The sequence below is a fragment of the Cydia fagiglandana genome, chromosome 6 (assembly GCF_963556715.1).
Source record: "Cydia fagiglandana chromosome 6, ilCydFagi1.1, whole genome shotgun sequence".
Taxonomy (NCBI): domain Eukaryota; kingdom Metazoa; phylum Arthropoda; class Insecta; order Lepidoptera; family Tortricidae; genus Cydia; species Cydia fagiglandana.
The window spans coordinates 14839742-14863951 of NC_085937.1; the positions used below are offsets into that span (position 1 = coordinate 14839742).

The 24210-nt window shown below is 37.5% G+C and overlaps 2 protein-coding genes across 2 annotated transcripts in view; one reads left to right on the forward strand and one right to left on the reverse strand.

Moving 5' to 3' along the window:
• Positions 1 to 6283: 6283 nt before the first annotated feature.
• On the reverse strand, positions 6284 to 11927 carry LOC134665288 (protein pelota). Its single transcript, XM_063522187.1, has 7 exons — positions 11754 to 11927; positions 11419 to 11662; positions 11051 to 11305; positions 8785 to 9007; positions 7897 to 8089; positions 6841 to 6947; positions 6284 to 6457 (listed from the first exon to the last, which is right to left on the reverse strand). The coding sequence occupies exons 1-7, from the start codon at positions 11792 to 11794 to the stop codon at positions 6366 to 6368; spliced, it is 1155 nt and encodes a 384-aa protein (XP_063378257.1). The 5' UTR covers positions 11795 to 11927; the 3' UTR covers positions 6284 to 6365.
• A 323-nt stretch (positions 11928 to 12250) lies between these two features.
• LOC134665475 (restin homolog) overlaps positions 12251 to 24210 on the forward strand; it is a 74288-nt gene continuing 62328 nt past the window's right edge. Inside the window, exons 1-2 of the mRNA XM_063522450.1 lie at positions 12251 to 12552; positions 12887 to 13227. Coding sequence (XP_063378520.1) covers positions 12972 to 13227 — 256 coding nt within the window. The 5' untranslated portion in view covers positions 12251 to 12552; positions 12887 to 12971. The remainder of the gene's footprint in view (positions 12553 to 12886; positions 13228 to 24210) is intronic.

Here is a 24210-nt window from a genome sequence, read left to right on the forward strand (position 1 = left end):
TACGCATACGAGGGCCACACTGAAAGTTTTGCGTAACTTTTGAATAAAACCATTTATAACCATAATAATACATTTATTGCTTCTCAAAATGTTTCCCTTTACATTCTATGCACATATTCACTCGCTCGGACCATTTTTGGAAGTATGAGGCCCAATCACTTGACTGCATGTTTTCGACGTGGTGATGAAACGTAGTAACTGCCTTATCCGGGGTCTTAAATGTCAAACCCCAAATTAAATCCTTAATTTTGGGACTTAAATAGATAGAAGTCACAGGGTGCAATGTCTGGATTATATCCGTATAAGAGACATTTTCCACGTTTTCGTAATTAAAAAATGTTTTTGCCTTTATTGCGGTATCGGTGGACGCATTATTATGACGCAGGAGGATGCGGCTTCTCGGTCGTCTCTCGCGGTCTTTTTCAATGACTGCGGGCACACAAATGGTAGTGTACTACTCAGTATTTAACGTTCTTTTATTGTTTAAAACTTAAACTAATAACGCATAGACAGATAGTCCCCATACGGCTAACCTGCCAAAAGTGAAGCCGAAACACAATCGATGTGTGCGTGGAACGCTCGTGTTTTACGCTCAGCAAACACACACATATATACAAAATATGTTGCCAGTATTCATTTACTTCTCTCAAAGTAGGGGAATTTTAACAACATCCACACTTGGTTATTAATAATTTGGAAGTGTGTAGATTCGATTTTGTAGCAAAAGCTTTTTGTTTATTTTAGGATTTATTGCATTTCTTTACTTTGTGAAATAAGTATTAAATAAATAGCTGATAAGTTTTAACTTTTTTTTATTTAACAAATGTGCATAAAATAATAAGAATAAATTTAAATAGGGCAGAGCATATTCGACTGTGTTTAGTCGGTTTCCAATGTTTCCATATTGCGTCATTCCAATTTAGTCTAATTTTTTTCCTTCCATCTCGCAGACAGAAGCAGATCAGTCAGAAAACTGAAACGAACATTACACAAAATAAAAATAAGATAAAAACGAAATACCTAAATAATTAACTTAATTATTATTTTCTACAGTTATACAATGAAATTCAATTGAGCGTATTTATTTTAGAATGCAGACGTCATGTCCCATTTGGAGGAAAAAATATTCACTACACTGGCAACATTTATTGGAAATGGCGTCTGTAGAAAATTCGGATTTTGGTATTTATGATTATGTAAAAATATCACATTAAACTCGATACTTTCGCGTGAAATGTAATATCAGGCAGTTTGTTTTTATCATATGATGTGTTGTGACACCCATTCACTGTTCAAACATCCATCTTTCCTGTAGTTTTTGATTTTTAAACGGGAGGTGTACACAGACCAATTTGACGTTGAGTACTGCGAGGGCCGTTCGAATACGATGATACGAGTGTGACGTGACGTCGCACTTGAAATGGCTTCACTGGGGGTGTACGGACTAGGTATCTATGCCTTATAAATCTATGGTTTAAAAGTACGGTACAAAAATGTCGCGTTTAAAAAAAAACAGACGATCAAAATGTTTGGCAACGCTTTTGGCTGGTTGAACTTCTATGGGCCTCCTGTCACCTTCGAAAGACCCATTGACTGGACTAATGCCTTTTTTCCGGATCGTAGCAGTAAATCCAGGTTTCATCTCCTCTAACGATGTTATATACAGCATTTGAACTTCCTTGCTTATACTTACGCAGCATTTCTCGGCACCAGTCAAAAAGTACCTGTTTTTGGACTGAAGTTAATTCGTGAGGAATCCAAAGACAACAAGGCTTCCCGACTTTTAAATATTCTTGTAAAATCTTTTGTATTTGTCTCATACCTATCCCTAATTGTCCTCAAATTTCGTCATAGGTGATTCGTGGGTTTTCTTCAATGAGTCGTCTCACAGTAGCCACGTTTCCTTGAATGATCGCCGTGGACGGTCGACCTTCACGAAAATCATTATCTAGAATAATACTGTCTCTACTAAATTCACCATACCAACGCCTCACGATGCTCAGATGTGGTGCTTCAATCCCAAAAGCATTTTGAAGGCAAGCACTACACTCTTGCGGAGTAAGCGAACTTTTAAAATCATAACAAAATCATAGCTCTAAAAATATTTTCACGTTAAAGCCACGTTCAACGCACTGACTTACTTTGACAAGCCATTAAAAACAAAGGACGATCGATTTGTCGGCAACATTTGTCACATTTCATAATCAAAAGCCTGTATTTTTTTTAAATATACAATTCATAATACCAGTGGCCAGTAGTGTAAAACATTCAGTGTGGCCTATGTAGTAGGAGAGAGGAGGAGTTTGTTAAGAACTATAGACAATAGAAGAGGAAGGATGCCTGGGCACCTGATACGACACGACGAATTTATCAAAAATATCATAGAAGGGAAAGTTGAAGCAAACAGGAAGAGGGGAAGACCAAGGAGAGCGTACATGGATCAAATAAAGGAAAAGATCAACGTCGTGTCGTATCGGGCTGTCAAAGAGAAGGCGGAGGACCGCCAAACATGGAAATTGCTCCACCGACAAGAGTCATACTCTTAAATATATGATGATGATCGTAAATACCTACCTATGTATTAATAAAAAAAAGTCACTTGTAATTAGTTATTGCCTTTAAAAAGTATAAGTGCCTCAATGTTATTAGACTTTTTGATTCTTTAAAACGTCTTTAGGTCAATAAAGCAAGTGAAAAATTATTAGAGTTAGACCAAGAAAAGTCTGCAGCAATTTTGACAGCCCACGCAGTGAAAGTGTTATTTATAAGTCATAATTTCATAGAAGTTTCTTCAAATCGACCTTATTAATAAGAGATTAAAAATATTGAAAATTATCTTAAAATATTTTAATCTAATATTTCATCTCATACGTTCAATAAGGCCCGGGACTAGACCTTTTTACCTGCACTGACAGTGGGCCTTCTTAGCAACAAGTACAAATTCAGAATAATTGGGAATAATAGGGAGCAACTGCTATTTTTGAATGCTGGGCCTTGTTACCCGCCGGGCCTCATATGCCTGCACCTCACCTACCTTATTTATTTGTTTTACAAGGGGAAAAGTTGTTGATTAACCGCTCGTGCTAATATTGATACCCAAACAAGCGAAACATTTTTTTTTATTAAATAGGAGGCAAACGAGCAGACGGATCACCTGGTGGTTAGCGATTACCGCCGCCCATTGACACCCGCAACACCAGAAGGGTTGCAAGCGCGTTGCCGACCTTTAAGATGGGGGTCTTTGAAGGTTTGAAGGTCGTATCGGACAGTTCATTCCACAGTTTGGCTGTGCGAGGCAGGAAGCACATTCACAAATTCAAACATTCTAAAATTGAACCACGAGCGTAGCGAGTGGTTCGTAAAGTTGAACCTTGAGCGTAGTGAATGAAAAAAGGTTAAATAAAATTTTCACCACATCAGCTCGTAAAGGCCCTCTTGATTGTTCGAAACGGATAAGAAAAGTGGCATTTAATTTGATGCAAATTTTGAGTTATTACCGTAGGTAAATTGGATCAGTTGGTTGGTAATATTGACTTTAAAATGATAAATATTGAATAACGGTAGTTTGAAATTGATTTTATGATAAAGTAAATATTATCGGAGATGATCGCTCTTAAAAAATATATGTCGCTAGTCATTTATAACCTAAAAGCGCCAAATTACGCAAAATTATATTGAAATGACACCTGTGTATTGAATTTGAAGAATACTTTAACAATGGTGGTTATCTGTATGACAATGCACCTAAAATAATTTTCAAATGTATCTATTATTTCTATACTTATATAACACGATAACAAATTCTACGTAAACGAAACCGCGGGCAATCCCTAGTACATATAGAAATAAATAAGTGTAGGTAAGTTTCCATTAGTGTACCCACTATTAACAATATAACTATTTACCATTGATAATAATTTTATAAACGCTTTGCGTATTTTTAAGGGCACCGCGCTAATCGCTAGCCCGCCACCGTCGATCGCTGCCTCCTGCCACGGCGAACACAGCGGCGCGCGAAATCGCCGCGCGTTTGAAATGTAACTCAATATAAGCGCGGAATGCATACTTACGTATCAGTATTTAGTGTCGCCGTGATTTTATATTTCTAATCTTTTGTGTGAGAAGTAAGATCTTTATTATGACCGTGTAATATTAACTCTACAAACTTTAATTCAATATTGGCTATACTGCTTAACGAGAAATCAATATCTAGACAAGCACATTGTCTACATTTCTAACTTTTTACATGTATACTAAGTTGATAGATAATATCGTAATTTTGCAATATCAGCTACTCTAATTCTGTATTTACATAATAATTCCTGTTTTTACGTTCACCAGTAAGCAGCTGTTCCAGATTTCTAAAAACCGAATATTGTGAATAAATTAAAGTGTTATTGAATATGTTAAAGTTTTTTGTAACTTTAATTTTATATTTACATAGTTATTTAGCAAAAATTGAAAATTTAAATATGGCCGAACGCTCCACCTAAATTTTTCTAACTTTTTACATGAATGTTATTTAACATGCTTACAATAACATATCAAAAAAGAAAAAACTTTAATGTTATCAAAACCCATTTTTGTTCCACCGCTGGTCTACACTCCATACTGTACATTGGTGAACCTTATTATTACAAAAGGCATAAGGTCGACCGATGTCACAGATTAATTAATAGTATTACTACCGTACAGAAAGGAAACTTCCTACAAAAACGGAGTTTGACAGCGGTTCAGGGTCGAATCATGCTGTCTCTTTCTAATATATGGCACTATCCCCTATCTAATATAGACAGTAGGATAGAGAATAAAAACCAAGAACTGAATTTTATAGTATAATTATTAGATATTTAAATAATTATAGTACGCTCATAAGTCGATAATAGTACCTAAAGGCGGGATTTCACCAGTGTGCAAGCATTTTTGTACTGAATAACTAGCATATTCAGTACAAAAATGCTAGACACTGGTGGAATCACGCCTTTAGACATATCATATTACAACTGCGTACATTTGATATTCAGTCAGACAACAACAACAGAACAACGTTCCGACATAAAATAATAACAAAGACTGAAAATTCAATATTATTTGTGGCGACTTGAAAACTGCACCTTATACTATTCAGGTTGTTTTTACAAAAATAAAAATTCTAAACACAAGAACATTTGCAAAACGAACAGAAAATGCAAATATTCGCCCAAAAGTGGTGGAAATTGGGGATTGCCGGCCGGCCAATCAATTAATTATGTAACTACAGATGATCACAGCCTGTCATAACAAACGTGATGACAATCCGCTATTCTCTTCGGCCACACGGACGCGGATCCGCTGCGTGAACGAGACAGCGCTATGAACATTAAGCCATTCGCACGAGAGCTTTTTCAACGCGCGTTAAAAAAGCGCTTGAATCTATCCGCACTCTAAATTCGATTTAACGACCAAGGCTTAAAGTCGAAAATCCAACAACGCTTTATAAAAAGCGCCACCGCTGTCGTGTGAATAAATACACATGTATCCATTTGTGTCATTCAAACGCTTTTTTAACGCGCCTTGTAAAAGCGTCCGTGGGAATGGGGGCTAAGTATATAGCGATGTCCCGTTGCACACCGCCGCGGCGCGTGAATCCGCGTCCGTGTGACCATAGAGAAAAAAAACAGTGCTCACTCCAACATGAGTTTTGGTACCAGAACGACTATTATTTTCGCAGTCGACATCTAGCTTCGAGTAGCGGAATCATCAGTTGGTACTGCTACTTGACAATACATGTTACAACAACAAAAAAGTCCAAAGCTCAACAATTTTCAGCTAATATTATAACAGGGTTAACTCAACGGAACTCAATCTTAAACTCCTTCTGCTTTTAATATTAGTTGTAAATTGTTGTTCAATACAATTTTCGTGGGTCACGACACTAGAAAATTCTAGTATCAAATAGCGGTACTGATAATTGCGCTACTCGATGCAGTCGACATCTAGACTGCGAAAATAATAGTCGTTTTGGTACCAAAACTGGTGTAGTGAGGACTCTATTCTTACTAAATTTCTCTATAGTGTGACCAAACCCTATAGTTCGTTTTTTTAGCATTAGAAATAAGGTAAAAAATCTTGATGTGTCTTTTAATTGAAAAACACATTTTAAAAATAAATTACGGCAAATATGTAACAATTATGAATCTAATACGATCATTTATATTCTTCTGCTTTCATAAGTAATAGTTTTTGATTTTTAAAAAGCGTTTTTCAATTAAAAGACATGACGAACTATAGCAATAAGCTCCTGCTAAAATCATTTGAACGCCTAGCAGGCTGACTGCACCAAAGTATGTTCATTGAGCACATACTATTGTGATAATTTGTAAAAGTTAATCCGAATCCTCGTCTTCTTCGTCGCTGTCTTCCAACTCGGGCATTGGGAACCGCAGAATAGCTGCCACACCTGTTAGCTGGTCCAGTTCTGTAAAAATAAATGACAGTTATACAACGTGCCTATGAAGAATGGTGGTTGATTTTAACATTGTATTCCTGATCATATTAGGGACTAGACTAAAATTTTTTTGGACCTCGAAGAACATTTCGCAAAATTCATGTTAACTAAAGAAAAAATAGCATTCTCTTCCATTTCTTTGTTCATCCTACCGACCAGGTCAATTTGAAAATCATGCCCTTGCTCAAAACAAGTGTCCTACGAGTTCATTCCAATAGCAACGTACGTGCATTTCATTAAGATGTAGTTTTGCGCGTGACGTATCGTGCATAATGAAAATGAAAAAGAACTACTTAATGTGAATAAAACAAGACAGTAAAAAGCTAACATAATCAAAGTGAATAGAAACTTACGTTCACCAGAAACGTGCATGCTCGAGAATATTCTGACGTCTCCACCGTTGTCCCGTACTGAGTCCACCAGCGCAACATACTCCTTCCTCTTCTGGATGTCTTGACACCTGCAAACAAGTTTAGGGTTAGAGTATTGACATGTTTATTTAGGTTGTGTCCTTCTCGAGAACATTCTCAACTTACAATGGGAAACATTCTCGAGCGAGAAAATTTCCCTTAAAAAAGGGAGAACATACTCGAGAACGGGACAACTCTTTATATCCATCATCATCATCATCATTCTCTTGCCCTTGTCCCATTTACTTGGGGTCGGCGCAGCATGTCTTTCTCTTCCACACCTCTCTGTCGCCCGTCATTTCATCATTCACTTGCATTCGTTTCATATCATCTCTCACACAGTCCATCCACCTTTTCCTCGGTTTTCCTTTCCTCGTACTTCCCTCCACATTCATTCGTAATACCTTTCTCGTCACATGACTTTCATCCCTCCGCATCACATGCCCGTACCACGCTAGGCGATTTAGCAGCATGATTATCGGACAACTCTTTATATCCATAGCCTAGATAAAATTAAATGAAGAAAAAGACGCACAAAGTGGTGCAAAATATTGTTACCGCAGGTTTGACACGTTAACTATCACTACACTCTTATCTTCACGAAGTACAGCTTGGCAAAAAAGAGTAGAAATTAAAAAGTGGCAACACTGTAGTGTCGTCCCTTTCAAACCAATATAAATATAAGAAAACGGGACGACACTACAGTGTTGCCACTTTTTAATTTCTACTCTTTTTTTGCCAAGCTGTACTAATGTGAGGGAGTCAGATAACTACATTATTTCTTGCTATATCACACCATTTTAAGTGCAATACTGGGCACAGGACCCCTCTCATTGAACAAGTGTATTTGTATTCTAGTCCCCAGATAGCTTATGCAGCTGGGCGACTTCACGCAAACATTTTAATTTCTTTACAAATCTATGCAGACTTCCTATCGATTTTTCTTCACCGAACAACAGAAAATGATTCAATACTTTCATACAAAAAGGAAATACAAACCTAAATAACTTATCGGATATCATCAGGACCTCAATCGCCTGTGCCTCGTTAGCCCTCTCAACATGCTTCTTCCCGTAGAAGGCCTTGGCCGGCTCCAATTGCAACATGGTGTAGAAACTCTCCAGGAGCTTCACCTCACTCGCCGCTTTTGTGTCTGAGATTTTTGCCATTACTGCTGGCTCTTGAAGAACCTCTGAAATGATACAATTAAAAAGATTAAGCCTTAATTTGGCGCAAAAAAAATCAAGATAGTGCAAACCTCCTTGGCACTCACAAAAAGGGGAACAAAAGTTATATACTTCTGTCCCGACTTACAGTGCTTGGGCACTGAAAATTGTCACTGGCACTGAGCATAGTGGTGCGTTTAAAGGTTGAAGGTGCCCACCATTGCCCCATTAGGCACCAATAGTTTATTAAAATCAGTTGAGTAGCATGAAGTAATTACATTTTATGTAAATTTTGACTTGTTTGAAAAATTATACATAATTAAGAAGGACATATTAACACATTCATAGCCACTAATTGCTACGGGTTACGCTCGTAGCGCGTAGCCACGTCTTCGCCGTATGGAGCGCGTAGTCGCTACAAACAATGTACCCGACAGTCGGGTTCTTGGCGCTGAATGTGTTAAGAAGCTTAATTTTTACAATGTTTGAAGAACAAAAGTACAAATAATCAAAGTGTTATGTACAATAAGTTTTCAGTAGTATATGTCACAACCAAAACTCACTAATTAGTTCCCAGTTAGTACCACAAGTTCAGAGCCATATAGAACCGTATGGTAGAACTAAAACATCAAAACAAGGTTGATTTTTGTTAAATATTTTTTTGCAAAGTGAATTTTGTTTGTTGGCTGACAATTATTAGGACAATTTAGCAATTACATACCTTTCAATGAATGTTTGAACCCAGATGATGCTTTCACCAGCAAGAACTTGCCCTTATTATCAATGAGCAGTTTGTTGTCAGTTTTAATGGCTTGCTGCATCATGTATTCAAAGAACTGATCCTTTACGAAGCCAGGGGATGCTATGATTACACACTTCACTATGGAGAAGTCTACGTGCCGCAGGATTCCTTGCATTACTGCCTCGTAAAACTTGTTTAAGCCCTGGAATTCAGAATTTGGTATGTACAAGTGTTTGGTGTTTTTGATATAGGAGCATCCAACTTACTCCAAAATATGCCCCATAGTTTGCCATTTGCCAACATAAGAACTATGGGATATATTTTTGAGTAAGATATGTGCTATATATTTAAACTTAACTGTTCAATAAAGTAATTTGAAAATGGTGAAAATTTTAGGTATATTATTTATTTATTTAGTGACAGTATTTATTTGCATAGTTTTTTCCATTATGTGACAATAGAAAATATTTGAAGACGCTAGAGAACCTACAAATGACGAAAAAATAGGAAAGGTTTGAAATCAGCCAATCAGAGGCGTAGCTAGAGGATATGGCGCCAGGGGCAGGCACCAAATTTGCGCCCCCCCCCCACACAAACGAAATGAACTTCAAAAGGGTTACTTTTTTTTAACTAAAATTTACTTTTAATTTAGACAATGCAGTGTATATGTGTTTTTTTAATACATCGGCAGGCGTGGCTCACTCCGCGATGTCGTCGCTTTGCTACAGGCAGTTAAAAGTCCATCCGTTCGACCCCAATTTTGGGGTTTGCCATAAGCCGCGCGTGGCGCTGTCGCCACCTAGCGGCCATATCTGCGCTGATCGTGACAGACGCGTTTTGTTAGAGAGTGAGTCTTCTGTAACTAGTACTATTATTTATTCTGTGACATCGGTGGGTAACATGTTTACGACCCACCTGATGGTAAGTGGTCACCGCATCATATGGACGTCTACACTCCAAAAGAGTTACAAGCGCGTTGCCGACCATTTTAAAACTTATGCACTTTTTTGGAGATCTCCATACTGTAGCCTCTCGAGAAAAAGGAACTTAATCAATTTATTGTGGAATGAGCTCCCTTTTTTCGACAAATTTCCTCCCGACCACTGTGGAAGGAATTCCTCTTAAACCGCACAGTACGCGACCATTTAGGTTCTAGGGTGTGAGGATAAACACTCTGCCTATCCTAATACGGCGAGCGGTGCAGTGATGGCAAGCTGTCATCGTTGGCAACTAGGCAGCATGTCAAACAATTCTTCAGACAACAGCTCATTGTACTTACCTACGAGCGGTAGAGAACATCCTGTATACAGGGTGGCTAAAAAATAACTGTATTCCCGTTGCCAGGGAGGTTCTGGGATTATAATGAGCAACTTTTACTATGGGACCAACCCCTCAGTCGCGAAAAAAAAATTTGGCTGGTTCATACATTTTGGTTGGTCCATTTTCTATGGGAGGGTAAACTTTTTTTTTTGAGATTTCGGGGTTGGTCCCGTAGTAAAAGTTGCTCAGTATAATCCCAAAACCTCCCTGGCAACGGGAATGTAGTTATTTTTAACCAGCCTATATAGAAATCCCCGTACCTACTGTCGTCCGATAGACAACATGTCACAGATATGCAGCAGCAGCTATTGGAGTAGGTTCCGTCTACTACGGCTCATATATATGCGCCTGCCGGACAAAGGGCTAGGGATCCATTTGCATAGGTAGTCTCTTGGACTGTCCATAAAATGGTAACTTCCCGACAGGAGACCCCTGAGGGAAAAGACGCGCTAACACGGAACACAGCTCTGAACTCTCTGAAGCACTCGGCCCGCTCGCCTTATAAAATGAAAGCATAGCAACTCCTACCGAATATCCCTCTGCTTGATAGAAGTTTCTGGCATAGAGTATTCGCACTGAAGGATGGTGGGCGGTAGGGCGCTACCGTCGTCTTTTAAGGTCGAGTTCTAGGCAAAAAAGAGTACCTAAAAGATCGGCTTTCTCTTTGCTTTTCTGAGCTGTGGGCCAGATTACCAGGATGAGGGGTAGTCTTTTGCCCATTTTGGCGCCCCCCCCTTGGACGGCGCCCGGGGCACTTGCCCCCTCCAACCCCCCCCTAGTTACGCCTCTGCAGCCAATTCCCTGAATAAAGAGGTGACATTTCACAAGTGGCCTCCTTTCTTTTCTGTCACTAATCTATTAATCTTGTTTTAAACGTGCCCATAATTATTAACAGTAATTCATATAGAAGTTCACAATCATATACCTTTTCATGTTGCTGTACAAATCCTTTCCGTTTCCTAGGAATGGTGATATCAATCTTCGACCGCACTAGAGTCATGGACGGTGTGATGAGGCACACATGCGCTAGTCCCTCCTGCATGACCACCGCAGCAACATCTGCGTTTGCTGCTGGGTCGCATGCCATCTCCACTCTCTCCAGGGCCACGGAGTCCCATAGTGTTTTTTGTAAATTGAACTTTCTGTTTAATTCTAGATCTAATGTGTGGTATGCACCCATCTGAAATGGTTGATAATATTATGAATAAATGTTTAATATTTGTAGTAAAATGTTGAAAAAACCTCACTACTTTCAGCAAACATTAGGATGAGGATGGATGGAAAAAAAGTTACCTTGACATACTGGTTCTCCACCACATTTCGCCCTTTCAACCGTAACACACATGCTTGAGTATCGAAGTCTATTGTCTCCACATTTATAGTCAATGTTGTCCTAACTCTGCTACTGGTAGACGAACCAGTAGCGGATTCTGTTTGTACTTTACGTACGGTAGACGCAGTCACGATATCTCCTTCAGAAATGAGATTATACGCGTGCCAGATGTCTTCTGGCTCTTCAGGAGTGAGGCTGATGCTCCTATAAACATAAAAAAATATGTTTTCTTTAGATTAAAACGATGAAATGTAGAAAATTCACCGGAATTTTTAGCAGTGTAAATGAACCTTACCCGCACCCATCCTTTTCGATGCTTTTGTGATTTAACTTCATCTTAGGACTCTTGGGGTCGGTCTGCTTATTTTTATTCCATTCTAGTTTTTAATTGAATTACTTATGGCTACGTTAAATTGCTGTTTGTTCCATCTGCTAACCACACAATCACAAAAGGCAAGATAGACGAGTGAGATGAGACAGATGAGTGACAGTGACGTGCGTGAAAAGACAGATGGAATGACAGCTGAAGGAGAAATAGACGGAGCCTATTTGAGACTTATATTTGACTGCTAGCTATAAGAAAAAAATTGTATAAATGCATTTAGCACTCGACTTATCTCTTTTTTTTACCTAACTAATTATAAAAAACAGTAATTTTAAAAACAATTTTGCAGTAAATCATAATACTTTTCTTGGAAATTATGAATGACTGCGTTTTTAACTATTACCGGAGTAATATTTAATAATATGAGTACGGAGAAAGTTTATCTGTGGTAATTTTGAACTTTCGGTCGGTGACGGAGGCGGTGGAACAGCAAATCGCATATTTGTTGTCGTGGTATTAAATAATGGGTTCATAAATATTTACTTACTTGCTTCTTAACTTCGCGATAATGTTCAATGACTCTTAGTGCCAAACTACATTTATAGATGTGAAAAGAATTTTATTTATGGATTAAAATAATAATGTTTGTGCAGTGCTAGTGCTATTGATAACGCTGTCAAGCTCAGCTGGGTTTCATTTCAACGAGCGGTAAAAATCTCGCGATTTTTTCTAGGTAGCGGAAAGCACTTTTGTGCTCCAGTTCCTCAAGGTATGCCGTTACATTTTCTCTATTATGCTAGCTTGCTCAAGATGAGCTAACGACTTTGTGTATATTAAAAACATAACACGGTTTTCTGTTATTTATTTTTTTAAGCGGTCGTGTGATGTTTACATCACGTAATTTTGGGTCTTGAGTACTCGTAAATATTCCTAAAGAAACCTAAGATATTACAACAGTTCTTAAAGAAACGTCCTATATTTACGATAACCAACATTGGCCGTGATCCATATTGCGTGTCCTCACCTATTGCGCGGGAACTTGCTTTATTTTTAGCATTCGCGTGTTTATCGGTGTCACGTCGCAAATATTATTACAATTGCAGTGAAAACTTAACATGCGGGCGATTGATAAAATAGGTTCATGAACAATAAAAAAAAATCGGGGTGTATCAATAAAGTGAATCAAGAATGAGCGAATCGCAAGAAACGACGGCGAGTGACGCGGCGCTGCAGCCGGCCGTGTCATCGACGTCGCTAGTAGGAGATGCATCTCCCCCTGGCTCCACAGCATCCCAGAGCACAGCTGCAGCTTCAGTCAAGTCCGCAGAATCTACCAGACCCTCGAGCCTGCCAAAACCATCAGGACTCAAGCCTCCCAGCAAGATTGGCAGGCTGTGTTCCAACTCAGCCCCAAAACCAGCTGTCCCCATCTCTCCACGGACAGGTGAGTGTTATTCAATAAATTCCTTTCTTAAACATCATTTTTAGATGCATGTTTATGAAATCTAGATCTTAGAAAGTATCTAAAAGAGACCAAGCAAACTGCAATTGACACCAACTTTTGCTTTTGGTGTTAATTATTTTCTCTAATTATTAGTTGATGTGGTTATTATTATCAGCATTATTCTCATGCCTTTGTGTACATTCATTCATTAGAGGCATTAAGCAATTATTGGCAGAGTTCGAGTTTAGATAATGACTGTTGTTAACAACGTTGATTGATTTGACTTTATTCATTGTTCCCGTGCTCTTATTATCTTCAATCAAGTTAATAGGTCACGAAGTCTCTAGGTCAGATTAAATATTCTCCAAAATTGGTTAATAAACAAATTATCTTTTTATCTTAAATATTGCCTATTCCAAAATGCAACATACAAGATCAACAATTTGTTATGGGTTTTACCTTGACATATTGTTAGAATTTCCCAGCTTTTCCTTTAACAAAAAAATTAGCAATAACTAAATTTGCAGCAAAATACTGTGAAATGTGGTTGAGTTTCAAGTTGCATTACGTTGCCCCAGTTTCACGGGCACATGTTTTGATAAAACAACAGTATGCACTTGTCAAAACAGAGCACATATTCAATCCCACAACACATATTTTAGGAGATTATCTATTCTTGCCGGAGTAAAATGATAAGATAAACCTATATATATAATAATACACCTGTTTTTGAAGAGATAAGAGATGACTTTATTTAATAGAATCTTAATATGTTTACTTGCAAAGGCAGTCTTAGGTCATCACTATTATTAACCCATGAGCTGCAGGTGACCTCAGCTCTCGTTATATTGGAATGTCATTAATTTTCGATGATAAAACAGCCTTGGGAACAGATAATACGAAACCAGTTTCTTGACTTTAAAATTTGCGTCGATCGTGTTCTGCTGTGCTTGAGTTTGATGAGTAATTGTGGCCATTAAACGTGCAAGGCTGGGCTGATATTAAATTGGATGCTTAATTGCAGTTTCTAATTGATATTTATCAGACATCATTTTGTAGCGATCAGATCAGACATCATATCATAATATCGGTGCAGTTAATTGAATTAAAGTGATGGTCTAAATCTATCTCTAGAGAGATAATCAATTAAGGACCTACCTTATCAATTTTGTAGGTACAAATAAAATAGTCTCTTAACATTAAACTAATTTTACGGTTTAACTCACGTATTTTTAGTCACTCGCATCGCACGTTTCGGAGCGAATAATAGGCAGAATTTTCTGGAGCAGAATCATAGCATTTAGGAATATACTGGTCGCCATAATCATAATCATAGCGTTGGTGGCCTAGCGGTAAGAGCGTGCGACTTTCAATCCGGAGGTCGCGGGTTCAAACCCCGGCTCGTACCAATGAGTTTTTCGGAACTTGTGTACGAAATATCATTTGATATTTGCCAGTCGCTTTTCGGTGAAGGAAAACATCATGAGGAAACCGGACTAATCCCAATAAGGCCTAGTTTCCCCTCTGGGTTGGAAGGTCAGATGGCAGTCGCTTTCGTAAAAACTAGTGCCTACGTCAAATCATGGGATTAGTTGTCAAGCGGACCCCAGGCTCCCATGAGCCGTGGCAAAATGCCGGGATAACGCCTGGAAGAAGAAGACTGGACGCCATAATCATCAGTCGGAAAGTTTACATGCAAATGCATGACGATGCCCGAACGTCACGAAAATGCTACTATAGGTATGACCACATGCTTTTATTGAATTCTCCTCTTTAGATTTTATTCGTGCGTATGATGCCCCACAGTGCCTGTCGACTTTAAGTTCAAAGTAAATCAGATGCGATTTTGTATTATTAATTATTATTTATGTTACTACATGTTAACGCGTTTTTTGCGATAAATTTATCATAATACCTACATAGTTCATTCATATTAGCATGTTATTTCCATACTAAACGTGGTGTGACAATGACGTGGCTACTGGTTAGTTTCGCCTTAAAGAAGTCTGTTTCGATCGTGCGGCCTTTCGTTAGCGACAATAACTCGATTTCACCGTACCACAGTCAACAAGGAGCGATATTCCAGTCGGTAGCCGAACCGTGCGTTAAGAAAAACCAGTACAAATAAGTGCACCGGTAGGCCACACTTGTAACGGCTCTTGGATCGCAGTTGCACTAGTTCATTTCAACGTTTAATTCGCCTGAGTACTATAAGCAGTAGGAATATACGCTTAGGCTATAATTGTTACGTGATAGGTATTTTTTAACCTTTTACTGTGGTGGCGTGGCTAGTTAGTTTGGTTAGTTTCTAGGTTCCTGACCAGCCGGCACGATCGCATTTATTTTATGTTCGCTACAAAGCATTTGCTCCTTATTGGCTGAAGAACTGGACTGAAGAGAGACAAATCCTACTATGTCCTACAGACACGACCGGTACTGATTCTACCGATAAGCTATTTCAAGTAAACCAGGAGTGTTTTCATCTAATAACCTCCTGACCATAGTTGTTCCATCCTCGAAAACGGGACAACTATATAATACTCCCAACACCTCACGATCTATGAAAAGGACCAAATTTGGTACATTTGGTCCTTTTCATACTAATTTAATAATTACTTATACTTAGCGCTTTTCTGGACACATCCTTTAGAGATAGACATAATACTCGAAGTACGATCGGCAAAGTCAGAGCCATATTTGGCAATCTAATGTCAAAATGGTAGGTACCTACATTTTGTTAGGCAAATTGTTGTTAAACCTTCTAAAAAAGCGAGAAACAGGTTATTGTTACCAAGCTTTTATCAAATAAACAGGTTTCTTTATATCTACTACTTTTTTACATACTTAACCAGAACTTCCATTTAAAGTTGAAAGTTCAACTTTCAGCCACTGATATTATGCTGTTACATCAAAACTTTCGCATTATAATAGCGCGGAATGTTTAAACGCAAGTTGTTTAGACTTTTTATATCAGGTAACGGGCCTCCCCAACAAAAACTGAAATCCTGTTATAGTTAAGTGAATCTGAATACCGGTTCTTGGCACGACCTTCGAGTACTACGGAATGAGTGGCGTATTACTCGTACTATAGTACTAATACCGTTATTTTGAAACAATCTATGAGGAAACGATTTAATGCACACAGTTATTAACTTATTAAACAATTACTTGGAACGTTTAATTTTCGTAATTGTTTTTAAAAGTACAATCAGCAAAAATACCCAGCTCTACAATGGTGAATGGTAATTAAACGTTAACAAATTATTAAAATTCTTACGTTTTGTCTGTCTTACATTTGTATAAAACTTCTCCTTGGCATTAAATATTCGAAAGCAATGGGTCTAGTTCTTTAATAGGAATCGGCGAGTATCCAAATTATCCCGTTGTCGAATTTACCCTTGCACCTTACCCTGCACCTTGCACCACTTGAAATGCACCTTACCCAGTATCATGGTGGTCCAGGGCTTCATTTCATTAATTACACGTCAATAATTGGTAATTGTCTTTATGCGTCATAAAGACATGTTAACTACATAATTGATATAGCAACCCGCCATTTTCCGAAGTAGGTAAGACGTATAAAACAAATGACATTAATTAGTCTCACACTAAGTAAAGTATTTAGATACGTGTCAAGGATGTCCTGTGTGCTTAGTAAGCGAGCCCGAAATGGCTTATTCGTGTTTTGGTCATGGACCTCCGATTTGTCTTCGTCCATTCTATTGTTCGTGATTCACTTTCTCCCACGTGCGTGACTGACTGGGCTGTTGTTGCTGACACTCACAGTGTTCGACTCCGTCAAACCGGTATACCTATACACTCAGCGTCACAGAATTCGCACACCTTCGGGCGCAAGCGATTCTTTCAAAGGCCGGCAATCTTCACAATTAATAAAACACGTAAACAAAAGAGACATCAGATTAAAGAATATTCAATTAGCTTTTAAATGATGTCAAATTGAATAAGGCAAAACTATTAAAATTCACTAGAATCGCTCACAATCGCTTGCACCAGTTGCACCATACGAAGTTGTGTGATTTCCGTGACGCTGAGTGTATTTGCTCTGAGGGCCTACTGCGAAAAACGAAAATATAAATTTCGTTATCTGCCTCTATCGCTCTTGCATATTCCAGCGATAGAATAGAGAGCCTGGAGAGTGGAGAGCCATATGAAGAATTTTCCATTTTTGTTTTTCGCGGTTTGGTCTCTGATATTACGATATTAGTGATAATGGATCAATAAAGTGTCCCATATTTTAATTGTTACGCTTTGAAGCCTCGCCCCTTGTTTTTACAAAGCGTGACAATTAAAATATGGGACACTTTATTGATCCATTATCACTAATATCGTAATATCAGAGACCAAACCGCGAAAAACAAAAATGGAAAATTCTTCATATGGCTCTCCAGGCTCTCTACTCTATCGCTGGAATATGCAAGAGCGATAGAGGCAGATAACGAAATTTAGATTTTCGTTTTTTGCAGTAGGCCCTTAAGTTTTCTTAAGTTTTGCAAATTTTTGGGCCTTTACACCGTGATTCGTTTAATATCGTACCTATTCATACCTGGTGGTTTGTAATGTAATGAACCTTATCATAAGTGAGGTGTAGTGTAATGTAGTAAGTAACTACATACATTAATGAAAAGAGATCAAAACATTGACTAGTTTGTTGGCGATTTTTCCGTTTTCAGTGTTACTTTCCGAACACAATAGCCTTAATAGTTAGGTTAATTAACCTAAATTAATAAACCCTTCACTAGTGGCACACTTAATTTTATAGTGTTGGAATAATAACTTTGCTATATCATTAAATTTAAATTTGACACACTTACTTGCCTGTTACTCGAAAGATACCTAAACAAGTAATTTGGTTATCCATAATTCATACTAAATATCTGGGAGACCGAGCTTTGCTCGGAAAAAATATAAAAAACTCAAAAATGCGCGTTTTCCCAGAGATAACACCTAGCTAGATCGATTTTTCACACCCCCATATAGCAAATTTCATCGAAATCGTTAGAGCCGTTTCCGAAATCCCCGAAATATATACAGTGAAACCTGGTTAATTGGCACCTGGATAAATGGAAAACCTCAATAATTGCAACCAAAAGTCCGGTCCCGGTCCCTTGAGACCAAAAGGCCTCTATAATTGAAATTTTGGAACCTCTATAATTGCAATTTAGATTTTAGTGCTTTTCGTAATTTTGCCTCTATAATTGACCACATCGCAACTTAAGACCTCTATAATTGACACTGTGCTAAAAAAATCCGTTATTTTTGCTCTTGTTTTTACCTCTATTATTGAAACGAGTCTTGCTTATTACCTCTGTAATTGAAATAATGTAGTTGTATACAGCAGAAACAATATTTTAATAGCAATGATCATTTTATTTATATCTCCATCCAGAATTTTATTTATTTATTGGGTATCTATCACAGCCTGTAGTAGGTGAAATAGTTTTGATCAATAAAAAACAAAGTACTTATGCTTTTTACATTCTAATAAAACTTTCTTCTACAATTCAAGGGAATTTGTTAAACCCAAATGATAAGAAAATAAAGTGGTAATTAATGTAGTGTAAAAGTGCAAGTATAGACGGAAGCAATATATAGAATGTAAACGTGTAAATCTACTTAAAATGTTTATTTGCACCTCCATAAAAGAAATTTGTCAGAACGCAACCTCTATTAATGAAAACCTCTATAATTGACACAACGATTTTTTGAACCTCGTTAATTGACACGACCTGCTTAAATGAAAAACCTGGTTAATTGACAAAAATTGGCCGGTCCCTTGAGATTGCAATTATCCAGGTTCCACTGTATATAAATAATCAAACAAGAATTGCTCGTTTAAAAGGTATAAGATTATGGGTCGCGAGTCACAATTATACTGGTTTCTTTGAGGTCAGTGCTCGGTAAGCTACAAGAACGCGTCCCTGCGCCAGCGCCGCGCCGGTGTTATCCATCCGCTCTATTATCGCCGCTCGATCACGAACCAAGCACTTTTTCTCATTACTTCTGCTATCTAAATGTCAATAAAAACTGACCAAAATAGACTTGGCAATCTTGGCATGTTGATTACTTAATACACTGCCATAGATCATTCAACTCACTTTTCACGTTTCTTATGCTTATATGTATATTTATTTGGAGGCAAATAACAGCCGTACATATATATTGCAGAGCTGTTACAGCGTTTTAGTTAATTTTCGGTTTGTTGTTGTGGTATCGTTACTTATGAAAATGATATACTTATACCTTATACTGCAGGTGACTGTATTATGGTAACATAACAAAACCTAAAGGTCAATAAGAAGTGTATAATTTATATATCGAAGCTCAGGATATTCTAAACATTCTTAATCGACATAAATGAGAATAAAAAAGAGTGTTAACGACGGCTGAATTTACATATTGATGTGCTGTGAATAACCTGTTTAGTTACGGTAACAAACGTCATCATCATAATTCTTAAGAGCCTGGCTCTTATCGGTAGAATAACCGCCATTTCTTTCTTCTCTCTACCACTGTTTTGAGCTCATTATACGTCACTACGTTGATTCTTTCTTTGGCGTGGTTCAAAAGCGCACTTCTCGGTCTTCCTCTGCCTTTCTTTTTTCTATTCTTCCTTCAATTATAGACTTTATGTAAGTATCGTGCCGTATCAAGTGCCTGTTTCCCCTTCTGTTTTCAATTCTTCTCAGCAGAGATCTCTTCTCGCCTACCAAATTTAATACCTATACTTCCGTATTTGTTTTCCTCTCTTTCCAGCTTATACTTTCCAATCTTCTCCATGTTCAAAATCGCTCAATCTGTCTCTATCACGCTGGGTATTACGGTAAACAATGTGAATACGTAAAATATCTTCGTTCGTGTCCTAAGGAGATACTTAGCGAATCGTCGATCCGATACCCTCCAATTCATCCGAGCCGACCCTATTACCTTGTTGACCTTATTTGCGAAACGTTGCCCTGCGAAGATTAGGCTGAGCTTCTCAAGCCAATTGATCGAATTAGCCAACGAGCTACGTTTTATTGCAAGTGCACTTCGCTCTGTTGGTTTAAACTTTAATCGCATCCTCAATCGACGTTTGTTAGACTATATACGGAATAAGTGTGCCGCTATGATAGTAGAGCAAATAAGTATTAGGTACATTATTTAATCCTATGATATCGTGGTTTACATGCATTATAATATTTAACTCTAACCGAGGACTAAGGTACAACTAGGTATATTATAATTATGTAGCCTTACCTAAATTGTACGTTCTTCTAGGCATGATATGAACCTATACTTATAATATGCTATGCTTATGATAGAATAGTTAGATTGGATCTTTTAAGCATCAACATTTTACTAATGGCAATTGCATACTATTCTTCGAAACTACTTCAACTATACTTTGTTTTAAATTAGTTCCTAGTATTGTCTGACTCCTCTCGCGCGTGAGAGGAGGCCTGTGCTCAGCAGTGGGACGTATATAGGCTGAAATGATGATGATGATGATGATGATTGTCTGACTGGTAAGAGTGTCAAGTCCGGTCTAACTTTTGGGATTGGCGAGAATAAATAGTCGTATACTACCTACTACGACTTGGTCTATATATACTACGTCTACAAATAATATGCAATAGGACTGTTTATTTGCAAGTAAATTTACTTTACTGTAAGTATTACTGTAACTACTTTGTCTATAATAAATAATAAGTTTAATACGCGCTATTTCCATTCGCGCTATTTGCAAATAGATCGCAACTTAGACCCGATATAGTTTTCTCAGATTTCTCGTAATGACCGGTATGTTTCGACGGTTGATAATAGCTGGCTAACTAGCTGACTCATTAACACCTGGTTCCCAGTTTGCCTTTATGATATCGCTTCTAACGCGAAACGCACCGCCTAAATACTTCATTCCGCTTTCTACCTCTTTGTTGGGTCGTCGTCTGTCCATCAATTCGCATGACATGTCTGTCTGGTTAGTGTCTGTCTGTCCGTCTTTGCGATCATAATGACTTTTAAAGTAGGGTAGGGGTAAACATTGATGTGCTTACGCTTTTTCTGATTCCCACGGATATAATAAATTCATGAGATTGGACTAAAAAACCGCGTCAATTCTCAGGCTAAATTGGTCAACAAAGTGGCATATATTGCATTATAGTTTAGATAATTAATGTAATTATATGCATTTCAAATAGTTCGTAAACTATGATAGGATTTACCTTAGAAGACGCAAAACCCTGTCTAACCCTATAGTCCTGTAAGTTCCTTAGTTTCTACAAAGAAAAAAGTCCAATTGCGAAAGTCGAAACTGCAGTTTTAATATGTGAGGTTCAGCTTACCTCAGACAAATTGTACTTTGCAATTAAGATTTTGCGTAAATGGCAAAAGCTAGTTTCCAACATATTGACCATTTAGATTGCCGATTGCAATATACGCTTATTTATTTGTTTATTCGATACATAGGGCATTGATTCATGTTAGCACACGTCGGTATCATTAAAGTAGCGGCCCACCCAAGTCTATTGAAATCAAATGCTAAATGTAATCCTGCAACCCGGCGGCCTCGGAGCATTCTACAATCAAAACGTTTGATATTCTCACAAAATGTCAAGAACCTATGCGCACGCGCAGCGCCTGCACCTAACTGACGTCGCGATTCGGGTAATGAATTAGAGATTTACTAGACACGATATAGTAAAAATAAATTAACTTTACTAATTGATATCAAGTGAATCTCTAATTCATTTCCCGAATCGCGGAGCCAGCTGCCATAAGGTACCTTTTGCCGTGGAACGTCACATATCTTTACTATTTCATATCTAGTGAATCTCTTATTCATTTCCCGAATCGAGCCGTGAATTCCGTTGTGCGCCATTTGCTTCCTGTTGCGAATTATATTAGGTAGTTATTACGGCACCTTTCACCTTATTACACTTATTTATTTTGCGGCGGTTATATCGCATAATATGTAACCATTTCGAATGATTACCAAATCGATTAAGATAATATGCGTCACTTTCACACTTCGCTTTTTCAAATAAAAGAATTATCAGATCTTATAACAATGATATACCTACCTAATCAGTTTTTATTTGCGGCTGATCCATTGTTTTTTTTGTTATTGCTGTTAATGCGGATTCCTTGTTCAGAACAATAACTTTTGACAGTGGTTATTGCTTAACATTTAAAGACGTCTGAATCATATTTTGACAATAACTGCAAATGTAGAGTTTCACAATCGCCCGAGTAAACATTATACTTGTTTTCATTGTGGAATCCATGAGAAGAAACAGTGGCACAATTTCAGGTGGCATTTTATTATAATCAGCGATTTTTGTATTTTGTATACCGTAATTCGGATTTTTGTATTCTGTATGTAGTCGGAAATAAAAGTGAATAAACATACCTACATTTTATGAAAGCTACCACGAATGGTACGGAGGATCGAGTGAATGAACCTGGGTGTAATGAAATGTGTATGCCAAAATTAGAAAGATGATAATGACATGATATTTATACAATTATTAGTGACAATAAATTATTAACAGACTAACAATTTGGAGATTCACGAGTTATTTTTTAATAAACCTTGAAATCACGAAAAATGTTGATGTTGTTGTTGAGGAAAAGTCTTGTTTGAGGAAAGGGTTCCTCCGTTGGTCATATTGTCAATTTGTAATCAAGTCAGGACGACAACATCTATAATTATGACTTTGGGTTACCATTTTAATACCCCGTGCAATCTACTGTTGGAAAGGATTTATCGAAGTGAAAGTGCTGATGAAGACCAAGAACTGATGAAGAAATGATCTAGATAATTATAATGAAATACTCCACCCTACACCACTAACCTGCTTAGTTGTGTTTCAGCCAATTATAGTCCTATGAATGTCTGCGGTACCTATACAACATTTAATTTGACATTAGGTACATTGGTGGCCTTTGCACTCTTTCTGTCGGCCTTAAGGCCTTATCTAGATGCCACAAGCAGTGCAGAGCAAATCATGACTGTAATCTGGTAATCTCAGTTCAAGGTCGTCACAATTGCAGCACATTATTAATGCGCAGGTCCGGATTCCGGATGACATCATAGTGTCGCTATAACTGATAAAAAATTCATAATTTGTGTCCACTAACAGATTTCGTGGACTTTGTGATTAAGCTTGTGACCACCTGTAGGGCTAATAAAGATGGTCGGCTTTTTATCATCTGTCATCATGCCTGTCACGTTCTAACAATTATGTACCTATTAAGTTTGAAAGTGACAAATGACATGACAGGTGATAAAACGCGACCATGATACCGCCGCCGATCATTATAATCGTGTGACAAGGTTTCTTATTATAACTATTTTATTACGAATTTTATTGTAAAATTTAAAAAAACCTACAAAATATACACCTGCCAGCTACAGAACAGTACTTAATATACTAGTAATATACCTATGTATTTTTCAATCGGTCTTCCACATAAAAGAAAGTATCGATTCAAAAATATATGAATACTAGATTACGATTAAATTAGTTTAAAAAAACACCTTTGTTATTTTGTTTCTATAGATTAGAACTTATATCTCGGTGAAGTTTAGTCACGGACCTGGATTCCTGCTTGCTCTCATACTTGTGATAGATAATACTTAGTACTTACCTTATCTTGTATTTCTTACACACTAATAGTATTAAGCAGGTAGTTGTCTCCTGATTTTGCAGAGTCCATGCTTTATCGAGGTTCTAATCCTCCAAAAGAGACAAATTTTATTCACAGGTTTAGTGCCTACAAAAATTGTATATAAACGGTCTGTGTTGATTTCATTTAAACGTGTTTTTCGTGTAAGTTTTATGCATAACTACAACCACCATAACCTACGTAACATCACAAAATACTCTCCCATCTCTTCATAAGTATCTCATCCAAAAGTCATTTTATATTACTAAATAAACTTTTCACCTTTTTCCTTAATAGGTCGTAACTTTTTTCTTA

Coding starts and splice junctions, on each gene's coding strand:
- LOC134665288 (XM_063522187.1), bottom strand. CDS start 11,794: ATGAAGTTAAATCACAAAAGCATCGAAAAGGATGGGTGCGG. Junction 11,306..11,418: donor TGGAGAACCAGTATGTCAAG/GTAACTTTTTTT, acceptor CAACCATTTCAG/ATGGGTGCATACCACACATT. Junction 6,948..7,896: donor ATATCCGATAAGTTATTTAG/GTTTGTATTTCC, acceptor ACTTGTTTGCAG/GTGTCAAGACATCCAGAAGA.